Here is an 18007-nt window from a genome sequence, read left to right as displayed (position 1 = left end):
ACGAGATGCGTCTCCATGACAACGGAGCAGACTTCATCCACTGATGAAGAGTGATTGTTACAATATAGTCTGAGGTGAAGACCTTTGGTGAAAGGCGGTTTCCTTTCCTCTTAAAATGTGTAGTTTAACGTTATTTTGGTAAAGTTAAACTCCACACGCACATTTACTCCAACGTGATGTTGGTCAGGTGCGAATAAACAGTCACACGTTTATTCTTCCTTTTTCATTTTTTTATTACCAGATGATCGGATGATAAAAGAAAATCAAATGTATTATAATACATGTTTATTCTTTGGATTGCAGCATAGAATTACATAAAACAATTAAATTAATCAAAACTTGTGCTCAGATTTGTCTTTTTAGAAGTCGTAATATGCGCGCGCACACACACACACACACACACACACACACAAATGACACATGAAGCCGGCTGCCACAGAACGAGTGACGGGCAGCTGATGATGCAGTGCTCCTCTCATCTCCCATCACTACTCCGCTCAGTTAAACACGGGTGTTGGTACCTTGGAAACGTCAATGCAACATTCATACCAACTGCCTTTTTAAAAAAAACGAATGCAGCATGACGAGATGTCGTATCTGAATCCACGGCTGTTGGAATAAATCGGTTATTGCTTGATGACAAAAAAACGAATCTGCCAGAAGGCGACAGTGAGCTTGCTCGTCTGGTTTATTGTAGTAAGAGAACACAGAGCGGTGAACTGGAAGCAGGATGAAACTGTCAGCAGAAACAAGAGGCCTAAAGGGAAGAGGTTGGCAGAACAGAGGTAGTAAATTTGAACAAAGGCAGGAAAGTGTGTTGTAGTGCCCGAAAACACTGAAATGAATAAAATCCAGCAAACTACTTTTCTGCAGGTAAAATGTTTTTAAAAACTGATCTGATGATCAGCAGCCGTCACTGCCGTACGGCAGCGGCTTGTTAAATCCAGAAATTTCTGAGGATTTTATGGTGATTTAGAAAATTCCCTGTTTGGAAGTCCGGCCCCTCCAGCAAGGCAGTAGCACAGGAGCTCAGTCTGGAGTCCCTTGGATCTCTTAAAAACCGGACAGCAGCTGTGAGCAAAGCAGAAGGCTTGTACATCCTTTTGGAATGAATGGTGAGTTTGGTAGTGCAGCCGGGACGTCCTCCGCTGGGGAGCAGGCGGGCTGCAGGCTGAAGGCCACGTCGGGGCACAGGAAGCGGAGGCAACACAGATATGGACCCAATTCGGAGCAAAAAAAGCATTGAACACAAGAAAAAGAAGGCAACAAAAAGGCAACAGAAAAAAAAAAGACATTCAGAGTTGAAGATTTAAACAGATAAATATGAATATGCTGGAACACAGATGGTATCAGTACAAACAGAACTGCTTGAAACAGTCACATAAATAACACTTCTGGCTTTGTTCTAATCTCTACAGCGGCAGACATGGAGGCCACTGGATTACAAGCTACAACGTGAAATCCATTCGGAGCAAAACAGTGATCTCCAAAGCTCGTTCGCTTTGCTTTTTACAGTTCCTCATTGAAATGGCCGCCGGGCACCAGGCAGCTCGCGCGCTTTATCTTCACGTCAGCGTCACGCATAATCTGAGCGTGCTGCGCTGCAGAGGAAGATGTGCGCCGGAGGAAAAGATGTTCCGGTTGTGACCGAGCCGCTTGTCACCGCCGCTCTGCTGTCACATTGAATAATATCGCTCTGAATGTCACCAAGCGTCGCACACGGACGAGAAATGTCGCCGGGCAGCGGGCGATCAAATAGGGCAGAAGAATATTGAATTTGAGTGGAAACATTTGAACAATTTCGGTGCATTCCAAAAGAAGAGGTCATAAAGTGAGACCAGGTTGCCTTTAACAAATAATCCCAGATAAATAAAAAAAATGTATTATTTCCTCCGGGGGGGCTTTGTGCAAATTAACTTGAGCTTCATCGATATGAAAAACGGGTGCGGGAGACACTAGGTCACATGGTTCCTGAGACACAACACACATACGGGGGGGGGGGCCTTGGCCAGAGCTCGCAGACGTAACTGAATCACAGCCAGGTCCTCCCAACAATCTCACACACGCAAACACACAGAAAAAGACAACTGCCCTCCAGTCCTTCGTTACCACATGTTGCTGTTCTGAACCACAATAAGATCAAATAAACACAAGTCCAACCTGCGCGAGCCTTCACCGCCGCCAGCTAACAACATACCACACAACCAACCAACCAACCAACCACAGGCCTCGATACTAAATACACAGCTTAGAACTGAACGTTACACTTCCTCCCCAGAGGGAATCCTCCCCCAGGATAAATGACCACCTTTCACTCCCAGATCATCTTCAAGGGTCTCATTTTTCAGCTTTTTTTTAACCGCTTGATATTAAAAACTGAACCAAAAAGCTGACCGTAAGTTTCTCCGTGTGAATTAAAAAAAGAAAGAAAAGAAATCTAGTATACAGTAAGAGATACAGAGTGTTAGATTAATCCACCGATCCATTTACGGGTAGATTTACAATGCTAATAGCAGCAATTTCAATTGAATCATTTGTGCAATATTTATTAAAATAAAAAGGCGTTTATCCATTTTCATGCGATAAATGCATGTGTACAAGCATTTAAATATAAATAGTAAATTCAGGCCTCTTGAATAAAGAAGACGTATGATAAAACATGTTGTATCCATTAAAGATGATACGTGTTGGAACATACTGGGCGTGTTTACACACATACATAAGCATCATCCCAACAGAAAGCTCCAGAGACTCCCTGGTACACACGGATGTCACCATAGAAACCGTGCTTAATGGCATATTCAGGATAGTCGTTAACAAACATGGTACTAAAGTAACAAAGTGATGCTGATCCCGATGAAGATGAAATATTACTTTTCCATCATAAAATACTCACTTGTAGAGACGGCATCGCTCCGACTCGAACCAGAGACAGTCTAGTTTACCAAAGAGGACAACGCTCCCTCTCACACTGCAGGAAGACAGAAGACATGAAACACCCCCTTTCACAAGGTCGCTAGTCATGACCAGTGAGCTAAAATGAGAGGAGTTCCCCTTCAACTTGTGGAAAAGTACCAGCTGCACATGTACACAGTCTGTCCACGTTCCTCAGGAATTGATGGTAGACATAAAGTCTGACACACTACTGCGTTTTACTGCTAATGCTTTTCCAAGAACGAACCCACAGAGAATAAAGTCACTGGCAAATGTGAAGCGTCTCCCCGGAATCTGATGTTCAATAGGAAAATATATATTGCTTTCATCTTAAAAGTCTGCCACATCATCTTTGCAGACGTGCCAGGAGTGTGAACTGCTCCCTTGTTTCCAACGTGCAGCTCCTCCCCCACTTATTGTTCCCCCATTTAGAGACAAAGCTGAACAAAAAAGAAAAAAAGGAGAAAACACGAGGCTTTTAAAAACAGATGAAATGCATAGAAGCAAATCGATTCTCTTCCCGGGCAAAATACCCAGCAGAGCTCCTGCGTGTCTGCATCACTTTCTTCCCCTCAACACATCCACATTCCTCCTCCCACCGGCCGCCTGCAGCTGCTGCAGCGCCCCCTGGTGTCCACACGTCAGTCACAGAGGACGACGCGCACCGGCTTCCATCACAGACATCCACATTGAGAAAGTTCTCCTGCCTCTGCACGCCGCCACCTCAGACACATACGGATGCTTCTCAAACAACTTCTCCAGTGCAAAAATAGACTTTTAAAGCCTCCCAGTACGAGCAACATGCCTCCTTAGTGGCTTTGTCCCACTAAAGGACACACCTTTTCCAGCTTTACACAGTCTTCAACACTGACGAATACAACTAAATTTGTGCACGCAGGGCAACACTTTACAACATTTACACACACACACACACACCTCTGCGGTCCCTGAGATCACCTCACACTTAGCACAAGGCATTCTCTTGAGACACAAACGCAGCCAACAGAAAGGAAATAAAGAGTAAATACAAATGCAAACCAAGCCGTGGTGAAGGCACATTCTGGGAGGATCCATCCTCGACAGAAAAGAAGTCCGGAAAGGAGGAGACGAGACCAAGTGTTCAGCCCGAAGACGAATAGTGTTCAGGGGAGCGGCAGTCGGAGCAGAGGATTCTGGGACATGGCGACCAGGTGGAGACGTCATATCCAGGGATGCAAACACACAGCGTGATGCATTACTAGCAGTTTCAGTTTGTCACTCTGACCCCAAATTTAAAAAGAAATGAAAAAAAAAAACTCTAAATTGAACCATTTTTGTTTCCTGATTCACAAAAGCACATGATAGTGAGACGCGAGAGGATTCAATAAAATGTCTGACTACTAATAACTTATTGTGAATGGTGGATGCATGTGGTCAAAATTAGCCATTGATAATAATCGCCGGCCTCCGAGTGGAATCGCTACAAGTGTTTTGTCTGCACTTCACGTTTAAATGTACAACTTCAGAAGTGAGCTGGGATCAAAAAGTGACCCGTTTGCATCTCGTATATCAGCTCAGAATGCACGTCTGAGGGGAACGACGCCGCAGAGCTCTGACCCGCTCAGTCCGACAAAGTGTGCACTGACTTCCATTCCCCCCCAGCAGCCTTCCCATCGACCGCCAGCCATTAAGCATCATCTTGATAAAACAGTCCTTCCACTTGTGAGTACTCTGCATAGTCTTTCATCCACTTGCTTGCATTCGTCCTGAGCGGCCTCGGCATCGTCTCTATTCTACATACGCTACGCGTGAACGGATGTAGTGAGCATATTGTTAAACAACAGGAGGGTAGGCAGTGTTTTAGATGTTTGAGCCCGTTGTAAAGCTGGGAGGGAGGGGGAGGCGGGGGTCTGTGGGGGAGTTCACCTCTCCCACCCGGCTCATACTCTCCTCTGCCTCAACTGCTCCAGGACTTGCGGTTCTCCGCATGGCGGGCGACAATGGCTTCTCCTCGCAACACGGGGACATGGGCGGGAGCAGTGGAGTCTCCCGTGCGCCGGCTGGTCCGATCGCGGCGGGACAGCCGGTCCGGGCGAACGAGAACCCCGTAGCCCGGTTTGCAGTGGAAGTACCGATGACCTCCGACCGAACCGTCATTTTTACCTGCGGGCGGAAGAATAAAGACGGCCATCAGCTCCACTCGGACGGGATATGGAAGTCTGCCGTGGTCAGCTCCCACTAATCAAAGGCAGCAAGGGAGCCGATCAAAAGTCGGCCACCTGAACACATCCTGTTGCTTGAGGAAGTGTGTGTGTGTGTGTGTGTGTGTGTGCGTGCGTGTGCGCGTAGTGGCCCTTTGATTGTGTACTTACCTACAGGGGTGTCCAGCTCCACCCCCACCCACACGCCTCCAGCAAACTGCGTCAGTCCCACGTAACGCACCGTCCCGGCCTTATTGCTCCCTACTGTAACATACGCCCCTTCTGTCAGCCAATCAGGCAGCACGTCATCATGGCCGCGCTCGTCATCGTCCATGAAGATCTCCAGCCTCTCAAAGCCTCCTCCTCCTTCGGAGTTGACCAGCTTGTGTTCAGAGACGGAGTTTTCCGCAGTGCCGTTGTTGTGATTGGCCGAGGCGTGCGAGGTGGGTGGAGCGACGGCGGTCATGGTGCCACACTGGGGAGGAGAGGTTACAACAGCGCTCCTGTCAGCACCCTGCTGCGGGGGGATTGTGGGTAACGCAGCCTCTGCAGCCAGGAGGGAGGAAGACGAGGAAGAGGGCTGCAGGACGTCGGACAGGGTAACCGTAGAAACACTACTGGAGAAGTAGCCGCTCGACGACTGGCTGAGGGGGCTGAGGGGGGTGATGTCATGCGGGTCATGCACAGGAAGAGGAGGGACTTCTGGGAACTCTGCCCGTCTGTCTTTGGCTGGGGGCCGTAGAACTGCAGTCTACAGGACACCAACGGTTGCCACGGGAACATGGGGACAGACAAGAGCATGCAAGATAAATCGACAGAACAACAAACAATCATAATCAACTTCCTCAAAACATGTCAGTCACCCTCTGGACCAATCAGGTGCTCTTAAATCTCGGGTCTGTGCAGCATGAAAACATTGACAGCCACAATAACAGATAAACTCTTGAAAAAGGTCTTCAGGTCATCAGACACACTGATGAACGGCAAACTGCACCCGGAACCAATAAGGACGCACAGAACAGTTAGTTGAAGGGTTTTTCCAACAAACTGGGGGAGGGGCCTTTATTAAGACCTGAGCATTTTCCAGACAGAGGGTCCAGCAGACAGCTGATCTGTCTGCATTACTGGAGGTGTATGATCCAGTGTAGGCCGCACTGTGGACTGAAATAAAGGATTATCTCAGCCTTTGCTGATTCATCGCCTCTGTCACTCCCCTGATATTTATAGGGGGGGGTAATAAATAGCTGCAGCCCTTTGACGCAGTGTGCCAGCAGACAACTTAATGTCCAGAGGGCCCCAGATTGCGATTGAAGGCAGTTGTGTGCAGCTGGAAGAGAACTGCGTATTAGATTCTTATCCCACAGACCAATAATTCCATACAAGTAAACAAAAAAGCTAAAGATGTTTGTAGCATTTTTACACAAAACAGCTTCAGATTTTGAGAATGTGAATCACATCTGAGCGACAGGGGACCTAACAACAAAAACTGGTGAGGCGGGGGCCCAGAACCCATCTCACCGTGTCCGCCTTGACTCGAATGTCGTCCCCACCAGACGCCACGATGCGAGGGACGGGCTGCCAAGTAACAACAAACAGGGTCATTCCTGGACAGCCCCCGTACAACACATCTTATTACCAGTCTCACATAATTTACCACTAATGAAATCTCTATGTCATGGAGGGGGAGGGTTGGGTTTGCCATCCACACGGTAAGAGCTGAGCTCTGCTGACCTGCTGGTTCTGTGGAGACGGTCTCAGCTCCTTCTTTTCGTCCCGCGCTGGAAACAGAGACTTGAGCAGTTTGGGCATCTGAGGAACGAGCGCCTTAACTGAAAGATAAGAGGCAGCAAGTCCTGAACGACCTGGGGGAGGGAGGGGGGGGGGGGGGGGAGTGAGAGGGGGAGAGGAGCGAGGGAAAAGGAGCAGGTGTGGGAGGTAGAGGAGGTGTAAAAGGTTGAGATAAGAAAGTTGAAAGTGGGTCCAGGAGATGGCAAACCCCCCAAAAAACAAAGTGATAGACAGAAGAAGACATAAGCCAGTAATGCGACACACCGACGGTTGATTTGACAATAACAAGGTGATTAAAAAATAACTACTACTACAAAGATTAATTCCAATCATTTCATGAACGGAATTAATTAAAAGCAGGCCACGATAACATCAATTCTGATTTTGACAAGAAATCACTATGAGGCAGAATACAGTCTGATGACACTGAAAAGCTTTGGCAATGACCACGAGAGAGAGAAGCTGCATGGATGGAAGGGGCACTGGAAGGAAGAACGTAGGAATAGACACTCCACCTTAGACGTCAATGTTGCAAAAAGGAACATTGAGAGCCGTCCTTTAAAAAAGACTTGACACACACACACGGAGTGGGAATCAGCATGTAGAAGTAGTGGATGAACCCGTTTAGGAGCGGTAAGAGGTACCAGAGGGAAAGTTGGGGTGTAACGGAAAAGTTCCAAGGGGCACATGGTGAGGAGAGTAGAGGCAGAGGAGAGGGAGGGGGGAGCGGGGGGGGGGGGTGGTTACCTTGCTCAGGCTCCTGGTTCTGCGGGGGCGAAATGCCAAAGGGAGTCGGGGACGAAGACGGGGAGGTGGAGTAGGTGGAAGGGGAGGAGGCGGGCCGGGGGAGGGTGCGGGAAAACTGAGACGGCATGAAGATGTCCTGCTGACTCTCCCATCGGCCCTGAGAAACAGACAAAGATGGCAGCACATCACTCTGACCGGCCGTTGCTGAGAAGAGTCAATGTGTAAAGGCATCAAGCGAACAGTGTGTTACCTTGTCCTCCAGGCAGGTCGTGGACAAGTCTTGTCTACTGCCAGACAGCTGAGGATGAATGGACACAGAGAGAAAGCATATTACATGTAATCAGATCATATTGTACCGTTTTGCATCGCAGAGTGCACATTAGAAATAGAACTGCATTTGTGTTTTACCCTGTGGACAGAAGGAGAACTGATGCTCCGTCTGTTGCTCTTCCCTCTGTTAGTCAGTTGCTCCTTCACTGCCACCTCCTAAAAACACACGCAGACACAGCACATTCCAACATATTACAAAGTCCTTGAAAATGATTTAAATAACTAAACCAGTTGTCTTGCTATGCTATCGATCAGTAGATTCAACTTCAATCGTCTTCTGTATCTACCAGCGTCTTCCCCCACCTGTCGGAGCCGATCCAGAGTCAAGATGTTCTCCAGGCTGAGGACACTGCGGAGGTATTTCTCGATGGCGGCCTCGTCATCGCCTGACTGGCTGTTGTGTGCGCTGGCGGCGAGGTTGGCCAGCATCTCCCTGTCCTCTGAGCCAGGGGCGTCCTGATGGGACAGAAACGTCATCAGAGATTCGGGATAAATAATGCGCCCGTCCAACAGCCTCAGGCTGATATGTCCCTTACCCCGGGGATGTTGGAGACCACCTCGAAGGTGACCCCGCAGCCAGGTATGGTGCTGCGGGTGGACATCCTTCGGAGGAAGTTGTGTGCAAAGCCCTGGCGCCCCGGGTTCACGTTGACGCAGATCCTCTTCCTCAGGACCAGCTGCATGTCGGCGGGGTGGCTGAGCTGCACCACCACTCGAACAGTCAGGTACACCCGGTGCTCCGGCCACGCCCCCCCACGACTGAGCTGGGGACTCTCGTGGACGGTAGAGTCCCATGATGCCTCTGCTTTGACCTGCAGTGGGGGGGTCGACAAACGCACTTGGTTATAATGACACGGTTTCCTGAAAGGGACGTCTTCAGAGGGGAAGTCCCTTGGGGGTCTCGCATCCCCACCTCTCCGTCGTAGTGTTTGACGATCTGGAGGTCAAAGAAGTCGTCCTCGTCCTCTCCACTGAGCGTGGCGTCCCAGCCTCCGGCCTCAGGAACCTCAAACTGCTCTTGAGAGCTGAGGTCATCAGCTGAGGGGATAACCAGCGAGAAACTTAGCATATTAGCCAGTGAGGAGAAATAAATAGCGAGCACATAATACCTTGGAAGAAAAGTGACGTACGTTTGAGGTTGAGGAAGAGGACGGGAGTATGGGTCTCCATGCCCGGCAGAGGAACCCTGTAAACAAACATGGATCAAGATAAACACACCACTTTCCCTCACAAAGAAATATCAGACCGCTATCGAGAGGCGTGCACATCCTGCTGCGCCTCGTACCATTCAGCAGGTGCTCCTGGGATGCCGCTGCCAGCAGAGGGCACCATGACAGCGTTTCTCTCCTCCGTCAGCGTCAAGCGCCACTCCAGCAGCTGGGCCTCCCGCTCCATGTCATCCTCTGTTTTCTCTGTGCACACAACAACGCCCACACATTTAACTTCCTACACTGGCAGACACCAAACAACCCAGACTTTGGAATGTTTGTCTACGTGTATATATGTGTGTGTGTGTGTGCTACCTGCTTTGCTGACCAGGCTCTGCAGGTGCTGGTCGAGGTATTCCTGTCTCTTGGTGAGAGCAGATAACCACTGCCTGCGCAAACGTTCCAGGTCTCTTTCCTGCACAGCGAACCAGGAAGTTAATCCTTTTGGACTTAAGTTCACTTTGAAGCCGTTTAAGACTTACTGAAAGAGGCAAACAGGCTTTGAACAGAGCTGAATTTGACTGATTCACCTGATAGCTGTCCATCTCATCGCCCTCCGGTTCCGCTGCTGTGTTTCGGATCTCCACACAACCCACTGACACTGCGAGCAGTATTTCTGCTATCAGAGGCATGGTGCCCGAGTCCTGCACCGAATGCACGTCCACCTGGATTCGCCTCGACTGACCCTGGAGATGAGAACGAGCAAGATTTGGACGTCGGTTCAGAAAGTATTTAATGGTTAATGTTACCAGTTGACATTTTCTAGTTCCACCTGCTGCGGTCCAGTCGACTCTGACTGCGTTTGCGCTTTTCCCTTACCTGCCGAAGCTGGAAGATTCCCCCGGTGCGAATATCGCGAGCAGGAACCACCTCCACTGGGACAAAGTCTCCGTTCTCGTTTATCTCCAGGATTTGAATCCACATCTCCAGGCGACGTGTTACCTCACTCCACCTACAAAAACAAACCTCATCAGCACATCTGGGCAACATCAGCGCATCGTTTTTCTTCACCATTTACAGGAAAGCAGGGATTCGCAAAAAGTCAAAGACCGTTTACCTGTCTCGTAGTGTGCGCGTCTTGGCCTGGATGATGCTGAGGTCCCAAAGGGCCGGGTTTCTTCCTGCATCAGCCTGCCTGTGTCCAAATACCTCGATGACAACTGCCCCTTCAGTGAGGTATTCAATGAAATCCTCGGTCACTGACACAGCCACTTCCTGCAGCATCAAAGGACGGTCAGTCTTACACCGGAAAAAAACTTTCCACCCACAACACCCTCTTCATAAATGTGTGTTTCCACAACAACGACTATAGTCGCGCGCCCCCCCCCTCCTGCCTGCTCGGCTTCACCTTGCAGCTGTCAAACACCACCATGCAGTGCGGGTCCTTGGTGCTGGGCGACGAGGACGCTGGGTCTACTTCAGGAGCCACGATGATGGGCTCAGGCTGGTCCCAGAAAGAGTACTGACAGAAGACAAAGTTGGACAGGTACTGGGGAAGACCAGTGGCCTGCAGGATCTTAATCTGTAGAGGGATCACGGGTCAGAAGTTGTTTCAGAATAAACTACAGAAGGTATTGCAGGACTGTGCAGGTCCTCGAGAAAGGATCTGAAACTACTGTCCGACTACCAGCGATAGTTTACTTCTCTCTTTATGATCCCTCAGCCTTACCATGCAGACCAGTTTGCGATCCGGCACTTCAGTATCTTGGTTGTTGTCGGGTTCATCCCCTCCAGCAATGTTGTCCTCTAATCCCCCTCCAACCCTCACCACCTCCACGTGAAGACGGCCGACCACCTGACCACAGGAGAGGAGACGGGAAAGCATTAGATAACACCGTTACCCATTGTTAATGTGAATGAAAGTTGATATACTCCAGAAATACTCATCCAACATTTGGAGTTACTATGTAAAAATCTAGCTGAAAAGTAATCCTTTTTTTCTAGTATTCTACCATCATACTTTAACATTCTGGCAACAATTGTCATCTGATAATTGTATGACCTTTAACTCTGGTATTGATTATAATCCAGAAGCTAAAAGACTGCTGATCTCTGATCCTCTGGTGACCAGAAGAAGTTTCTGGAATGTAGAAAGCTCAAAATTAATAACATATCAAGTCTGGGGAGTCTATCCGATACCTTATCGATTCCCTTTTTTATGACAGAGAGATGAATGAATAACCAACAGCTTTGGGACTGCCTACCTCCCCCTTCTGGTTGATGATGGGAACAGCGTACTGCAGCTTGACGTCATAGAAGAGACAGGAGAGGAATACATTCGCAACGCCGATCAGACTGTGGTTTTCCTGTTCGTCAAAGAACGGGTCTGCTCGCCGGAAATATGAGCGCATCACCTGCACAAGGTAATAATGACAATATAGAATATAACAAGAGAGCAGTTTAGTTTTAGTATATCTTGACCACAAGCTACTGTTCTTCCATTCCATTAGCTCATGTCTTCATTTCTAATTACAGCGTTAATACAGTAGTTTCCTGTATTCTTGCTTGCAAAAAGACAGTGATGTCCTAGTGACTCTTTCTGTGTGATTTTCCGAGTTAACTTACAGGGTCGTCCTGGTGATGGAGATGGTAGTCTTGCCACTCTTGATAGAGCTCTCTCATGTCAACCAGACGGTTCTCCATCTTCTCCAGACTCCAGATCTGCTTCCCTCGACAACGACGCCGGACCTGAATCGCTGGTTCACTGAGCACTGCGTCCCTCTATACACACACACACACTTATAATTTGAGCATTGTCTGTGCTAAAAACAATTCACGTGGGATCTGTAAGTGTGAGTGAGACCTTGCGGTTTGCGTTGAGGTTGTCCGATGGGATTTGCAGCGTGACTCTGTACTCCGTGTTTCGCTCCAGCTCCTCAGAGATGAAACAGGCTTCTTGCACCAGGAGGTTGGCTCTCACTATTTGCTCCCTCAACCGCCGCAAACTCCTGACCAACACCGCCTCCCTGAAGGAGGAGAGGAGTGAGGAAGGGGGAGGAAGAGGAAATACAAAAGGGTAGTGATTAGCTTGCATTTATCCAAATGAACAGGAATGAAGGGATTTTTAAAGACTTTTAACATTCAGTGTGCGCACTCTAACCTGTCCTCATTCCACTGTCTAAGTCTGCTCTGAGCGCTGGTCGAATGAGTCATCCCTCCCATGCTGAGTCTCTCCAGGCTGCGGTAGTGAGACTGCTGTCCTTGGCCTTGCTGGCCGGACGTGGGTCCTCCAGAGGGGCCGGCCGACAGGCGGTCCGGGTTTAGCTTCTTGCGGAGCTGCTGGAGCTCCTGCTCGTACATTTGCCTCTGCCTCTCCAGAGCCGAGCGCTTCTCCTCCTCGTGTTGCCTCTCCAGAGACTGCAGGACTGCTTGCATGGGGTCTGCTCAGACAAACCGTAAGTCACAAAACACAGGAGACGCAACCAACTCATGCAAAGACATTTTAGTTACTTAAGGCCTCCGTACCATTATTGCCCAGGGCCTTCATCATGACTTCTGTCTGCGCAAACTCGTAGGAGAAGCTGACTTCACTGGACACCTCGCTAGCCGTGTCACCGTCCGCATCCAGCTGTTCACTGCTGCCACTGTTCTTCATCACGCCACCCTCCCCCTCGTCATCCTCAGCTCCCCGGGAGTGCCGCTTAGGCAGGTTGATCCTGCAGGTAGGATGTCCAGTTAATTGACCTTAAACGTTGGTATTGTTTCTGTCGGTTGAACTTAGCGGTGTGCTGCACATCTCTAGATTGCGCAATACATTTAAATCATCAGCAGAAGACATTGCAACGATCTGATCAAAATTTCAGAAGTAGAACAACAGTGTGTGTTTCAATGACTCAAATGAAGTGAATATTTATATTGAAGAAAGAATTTTGGATGTTTTTTACATAATTATTCTTGTATGCGGAATGGTAAAATAAAAGCATCAGTATAATTAGTGCATAAGTATTATTCGAGAATTTACCTGAAAAAGTGGTTGTTACCCCAGAAGATTCGGTCGCCATGGTGCAGCTGCAGAGCGCTGCTCACTGGAGAACCATTAACACATGTCCTATAAAACAATGCAGACAGCAATGACATGAGACAGGATTTACTGTTCAAGACAAACGTCTCTGGCAATAGAACTGTGAACCCTGGCTGGAGGAACTTTTGGCGTCTGTGATGGTGGTGTTGCTTACCGAGCATTGCGGTAGGGACTGAGGATGACCGCGCAATCCGCCGTTATGTCGATGACACAGTGCTCTGCCTGGATGCCCATGCCGCACAGCTGGATGTCCTGAGAGTCCGCCGAGCCCACCTTAGTGTGTTCCTGAGAAACAACATCCGAGGCGTGACTAAGCGTTATCAGTAGAGAGTCGGAAAACAGGATTAACTTGACGTGAAGCATACAAACAATTCCATAGTGTGCATGAACTTGTCTTGTTCTATTTCTCCTTCTGCTCCGATCTTTCCCATCAAACAAATATTATATTTTCTTGAAAGCGATTGTGTCTTAAGGCCTCTCAACACACATAACACTGTTTTCCACAAGGACTGGCGCTTCGGCCAGCTCGTTGGAAATGGAACTTCAGTTTGTCTGACCCAAACTTCCAAGGAATCCAGTGTAAAGGTTTGAATCCAGATGTCATGATTAAAAAGCAAAGATGGGGGGGGGGACTGTGTCATACACAGAGAGTGAACTCTCATTGTTCTGTGTGTACCTTCAGATAGTACACCAGCAGTTCGTTGAGGGCAGGATCCGCGTTAAGGTTGACGAGAAAACTCTTATCATCTCCAACTTTAATCCCTGAAGACTGGAGAGAAATACCCAGACTCTCCAACTGCTTCTGGCGCTCCTGCAAAGCACACAGATTCTCATTCACACGGTGTCAAACCCGATATGTCAAATGTCTTGATGCGGAGGAGTGTTTTATGTATGTATGTTCATTATGTTTTGTTCAATAACATCTAGCGTGTCCCACCTGTGCAACCTCCTCGGTTTTGCGAAGCTTCTCCTCCCACGTGATGGTCATCTCTTGGATCAACTTTTCGGACTCTTCCAGGCGGTCTTTCAGCTCGGGAGCCTTTAACGACTGGAGAGAAAAAACCCCGGGAAAAAAAGTGGATAAGTGTATGGGAAAGCAGAGATTTCTACATGCTGATTTTTTTAGGAATCCAAAGATTTCTCACCTCCGCCTGAGTCAGCTGCACTCGTAGCTTCTCTACTTCCTCTCGGAGTTCCCTGATGATGCGCGCGTTGGGGTCCTCGTTGACGACTGCGTGGTTAACGATGCTCTTTGCGCGGTCTGCGTAGCGCAGCGTTGACAGCGTCTCCTCGTAGTTGTCGGCTGCTGGGCTCACGGTAGCGACCATCGCCGTGCGACTGTTGCCGCCCAGGCAGTCCTGGGGACGGGAGAGAGGCAGTAAAGTGGGTGCAGTGGGTGCGGTCAGTGGTGGCCATGTCGGCCGCGTACGTACCTTCAGCAGCCACGTGAGAACGGAGTCTCTGTAAGGAACAAACTTGTTCTTGTTCTTGGCTGTGCCTTGTTCAGCGAGCGCAGAGATCACGAGGCCCAGCGTGGTGAGAGACCTGAAAACCCCCCAAAACACCAGGGTTAAGTGTGCTCCTTGTAATTGCATGAGTCTGTTTAATGGTTTATATTTCGCTTAGTCCCAGTGTGTCGGGATTACCAAAAATCAAGATCGGTAATAAAATGAAACCAAAAACAGGACAAAACCATCATGTGTCCGTGTCTCTGAGTGGAACTGCTTGGACGTACTTGTTAATGTTGCTTCCCTCCTTCAGTCGTTCCCCCGCCGCTCCGGTCTTTGCTGCTCGCTCGCTTCCAGCCAAGTCTACCAGACTGAGCCGACTCACCTTCTCCCCGCTCGTCTGCAGGGGAAGCGAGGCAGAACATCCAGCTGATTAACTGATAACTCGCTGATTTCTAGTTAGACATTAATGCCTCCACTTTTCATTAGAAAAAAAACATTTTTTTCAGGTGATCTCAGGTGAGCAATTTTCTGTTAGATTGGCCTCACAGTACCACTTTAATACATTGACACAACCTTTTTTCACCACCATTTTTCTTTGCCCCGTAGCAGAAACTAACGCGGTTTCAGCGGGCTGGATGGACGTGGAGCTTCAACAGGGCCCTTGAAGCAGGACATGGGTCGATTTTCATTACTGTCCACTGCAAGATCAAAACCAGCTTATGTGCTGTTCCAAGAGACAATAAAGACTTGGCGCTGCGCTCTCAGACCTTAAAAAGAGCAGCGCCGTACATCCACATGAGGTCTGAGAGGATAGCTCATTAATCACCAAGGAGACACAGCATCAAGGAGACCCCTGCTGGGGTATTCAGCAGCCCTCAACCCAGCACTTCCTCTGATTTGTCAGCATGATTACAACAAGTAACCCGGGAATAAACAACATGGTGTTTGCTTTTATAACAGAAAGCTCCGACTCGGCTGGATGCTTCGGTCAGCTCTTGTTCAGACCCTCTCATGACTCTTGTGACTTTGCCAGCCAAGTGCTGTGCTGGACTTCTCGTCTTTCAGTCGGTTGTTGGCAGATTTCTTCCCACAGAGCCGCTGAGGGTGTGGATGTCACGTTGCCGTCCAGATCCACTCCTGGCCGAGCGTCACAGGTAGTAGCAGTAGCTGACGGGGCTGAGGGTAATCACATGATCTTTACCTCTGCCTCTACAGCAGGTCTGTTGAAGTAGAAGCCTTTGCATAGCCTGTGTTTACATGTATATGGCGACTGAGAACTGCTGGTAAAACATTTCTGGTCTTTATCCACTAATGAGACTCCAAATGGAAAGATTACTTCCACTAACATGAGGTGCCTGATATTGGCCACATCCTGTGATATTTCCTTACTCGTTGAGGAAACAGGTTTAATCTTAAACCCATGCCTGCATTTCATCAATCGGGATTCCGCACTTGTTTTGCCAACTTGTTCAGGGGTGTGACTCTTGTAAAATTCCAATAATTAACTCATGAGAATCTTGTGGTGCTAAGAAATTCAAGCTTAGAAAAAGGAGACCGGTTCCATGTAATCGGTTTCTTTTTCTTACGAAGACGTTGCAGAGGAGCTCTGCGCGATGGAAAGGAGGTATTTATGTGTGCATTTTGTTTAAAATGTAGTATGGCCTTTGAACTTTCCATAGTACTGTGAAAACAAAGCAATACATTTGATCATAACCAGACCCAAGAAAAATGTAAATGTTCAACTCCCATCACATTAAAATCTCATGAAAAGTCTAGTTATAAGGGTCTCTGATAAAGATCAACTGCACTCATATAGATCAGCCTCGGACCGGCACCAAATCCCCCACAAGGGTAAAACACATTATAAGACAAACAAGAGATTTCTATCTGGGACACAGAGCACATCAAATACAAAAATAGACTTTTTTTGTCATTTCTAAAAATAGAGCCAGTGGCTATGAATACCTTCTGGAGCCAGATCGAGGGGAAGCTGATGAATATGAACACCAGTATGCACAGCAGGGAGCTATAAATTGGCGTAATTTAATAATCCCAGCTCCCTATGACCAATGACTAGATTCTAACATATAGTGCCGGGACCGGTTACCTGGTGGTGCCATACTTTAAAATAAAAGGGGTCGCATTAACTGCACGGTGAGCGAAAAGGGCGGCCGTCACGGTCGCCTCACAGCAAAAAGGTCCCGGGTTTGAAACCACCCAGCAGCTTTTCTGTGTGGAGTCTGCATGTTTACTACTTCCTCCCGCAGTCCAAAGACATGCTCTGGGGATTCGCTTAATTGGTGACTCTAAATTGCCCGTTGGTGTGTGGATGTCGATGGATGCTTGTCACTTTGCGATTGACTGGCGACCAATCTGGGGTTCTTTGCCCCGTCTCTCGGCGGATGTTAACTTGGATTGACTCCAGGGGCTAAAGCCCCCCGCCACCCTCTAGGGGTGAGCGTTGTAGAAAATAACAGACTTACTGAGCAGGCAGAAAGTCTTTTTCCTGTTTAATTCATAATATCTAGCTAGTTAGATAACGGGAGGAAGCATCGGCCGCTGAGGCGTTTTCCTTTCTTAATTAAGGATTCATGTCCCCAAGAGAGACGATACCTGGGTCAGTAACCAGGTCAACAGGCAGGATGTACAACTGGCGGCAGCTTTACGGTGCCAGCACACAACAAGTTGCAGGATACCAGTAGCCTGCAGCCTAGTGCATGACTTCATGGAAAAGACAAAAACAAATAAAAACCCCATTCCTTTTTGGACACTCAGCTATGTCACAGAGGCTTGACAGGATTCAGCAAAGCAGAAAACGAAACAGCAAACAACTGAGAGGTGGCAGCAGGCAGACAGTCAAAGTTCAAACTGACTGCACTTTGAGTCTTTGTTTAACAAGACTAAGCAGGAAACCCTGTGCTGAGCAATGGCATGATTGTGATAGGTTGTGATAACTGTCCCATCGCCACTGTTACTCATACCGAGAGGTAGTGAAAGAAAAAAAAAAGAAAAATCACATCACAAGTTCTTCATAGTACTTGTTCTGTCGACCAACAGTAAAAAAAAAAAAAACCTGAATATTAAATTCTGTATCATATAAAAACAAAAAAGGTCCTTTGTGAGAAGAACACACCAGAGAACACGTGGTAGTTGTGCTTGATAAATAGTTGTGGTTATCAAAAAGTTTGCATTTATCTTTTTTATTTCCTGTTGATTTCAGTCAGCCAGTTCTGTAGCTTCTGTTCCTCTCGGCCCATGAAACGTTGTTGCCTGAGGATCAACTGTCGTTATTCAGAAGCGGCGGTATTTTTGCACGCAGTTCACAGCAGTGCTTGTAGTTTCTTTTTT

General features: G+C 48.2%; 1 protein-coding gene across 5 annotated transcripts in view; it reads right to left on the bottom strand.

Moving 5' to 3' along the window:
- Positions 1-208: 208 nt before the first annotated feature.
- kif13ba (kinesin family member 13Ba) overlaps positions 209-18007 on the bottom strand; it is a 33742-nt gene continuing 15943 nt past the window's right edge. For 2 of the 5 annotated variants that reach the window (XM_078084886.1, XM_078084885.1), the window contains exons 10-39: positions 14944-15056; positions 14642-14753; positions 14354-14566; positions 14146-14256; positions 13885-14019; positions 13363-13493; positions 13149-13235; positions 12653-12843; positions 12288-12567; positions 11991-12153; positions 11753-11908; positions 11392-11541; positions 10857-10982; positions 10536-10709; positions 10245-10402; positions 10007-10139; positions 9718-9873; positions 9503-9602; positions 9265-9391; positions 9110-9165; positions 8893-9017; positions 8516-8791; positions 8283-8435; positions 8058-8135; positions 7900-7947; positions 7650-7806; positions 6846-6976; positions 6633-6689; positions 5286-5865; positions 209-5076 (exon numbers count right to left, since the gene is read on the bottom strand). In XM_078084886.1, coding sequence (XP_077941012.1) covers positions 4871-5076; positions 5286-5865; positions 6633-6689; positions 6846-6976; positions 7650-7806; positions 7900-7947; positions 8058-8135; positions 8283-8435; positions 8516-8791; positions 8893-9017; positions 9110-9165; positions 9265-9391; positions 9503-9602; positions 9718-9873; positions 10007-10139; positions 10245-10402; positions 10536-10709; positions 10857-10982; positions 11392-11541; positions 11753-11908; positions 11991-12153; positions 12288-12567; positions 12653-12843; positions 13149-13235; positions 13363-13493; positions 13885-14019; positions 14146-14256; positions 14354-14566; positions 14642-14753; positions 14944-15056 — 4683 coding nt within the window. In that variant the 3' untranslated portion in view covers positions 209-4870. The remainder of the gene's footprint in view (positions 5077-5285; positions 5866-6632; positions 6690-6845; positions 6977-7649; positions 7807-7899; positions 7948-8057; positions 8136-8282; positions 8436-8515; positions 8792-8892; positions 9018-9109; positions 9166-9264; positions 9392-9502; positions 9603-9717; positions 9874-10006; positions 10140-10244; positions 10403-10535; positions 10710-10856; positions 10983-11391; positions 11542-11752; positions 11909-11990; positions 12154-12287; positions 12568-12652; positions 12844-13148; positions 13236-13362; positions 13494-13884; positions 14020-14145; positions 14257-14353; positions 14567-14641; positions 14754-14943; positions 15057-18007) is intronic. The other 3 variants (XM_078084887.1, XM_078084888.1, XM_078084889.1) reach the window with 3 other exon arrangements.

This window comes from Gasterosteus aculeatus, chromosome 12, assembly GCF_964276395.1.
Source record: "Gasterosteus aculeatus chromosome 12, fGasAcu3.hap1.1, whole genome shotgun sequence".
In the NCBI taxonomy this organism is placed as follows: domain Eukaryota; kingdom Metazoa; phylum Chordata; class Actinopteri; order Perciformes; family Gasterosteidae; genus Gasterosteus; species Gasterosteus aculeatus.
Note: the sequence above shows the minus strand (reverse complement) of the source record. Positions and strands in the feature narration are given on the sequence as shown.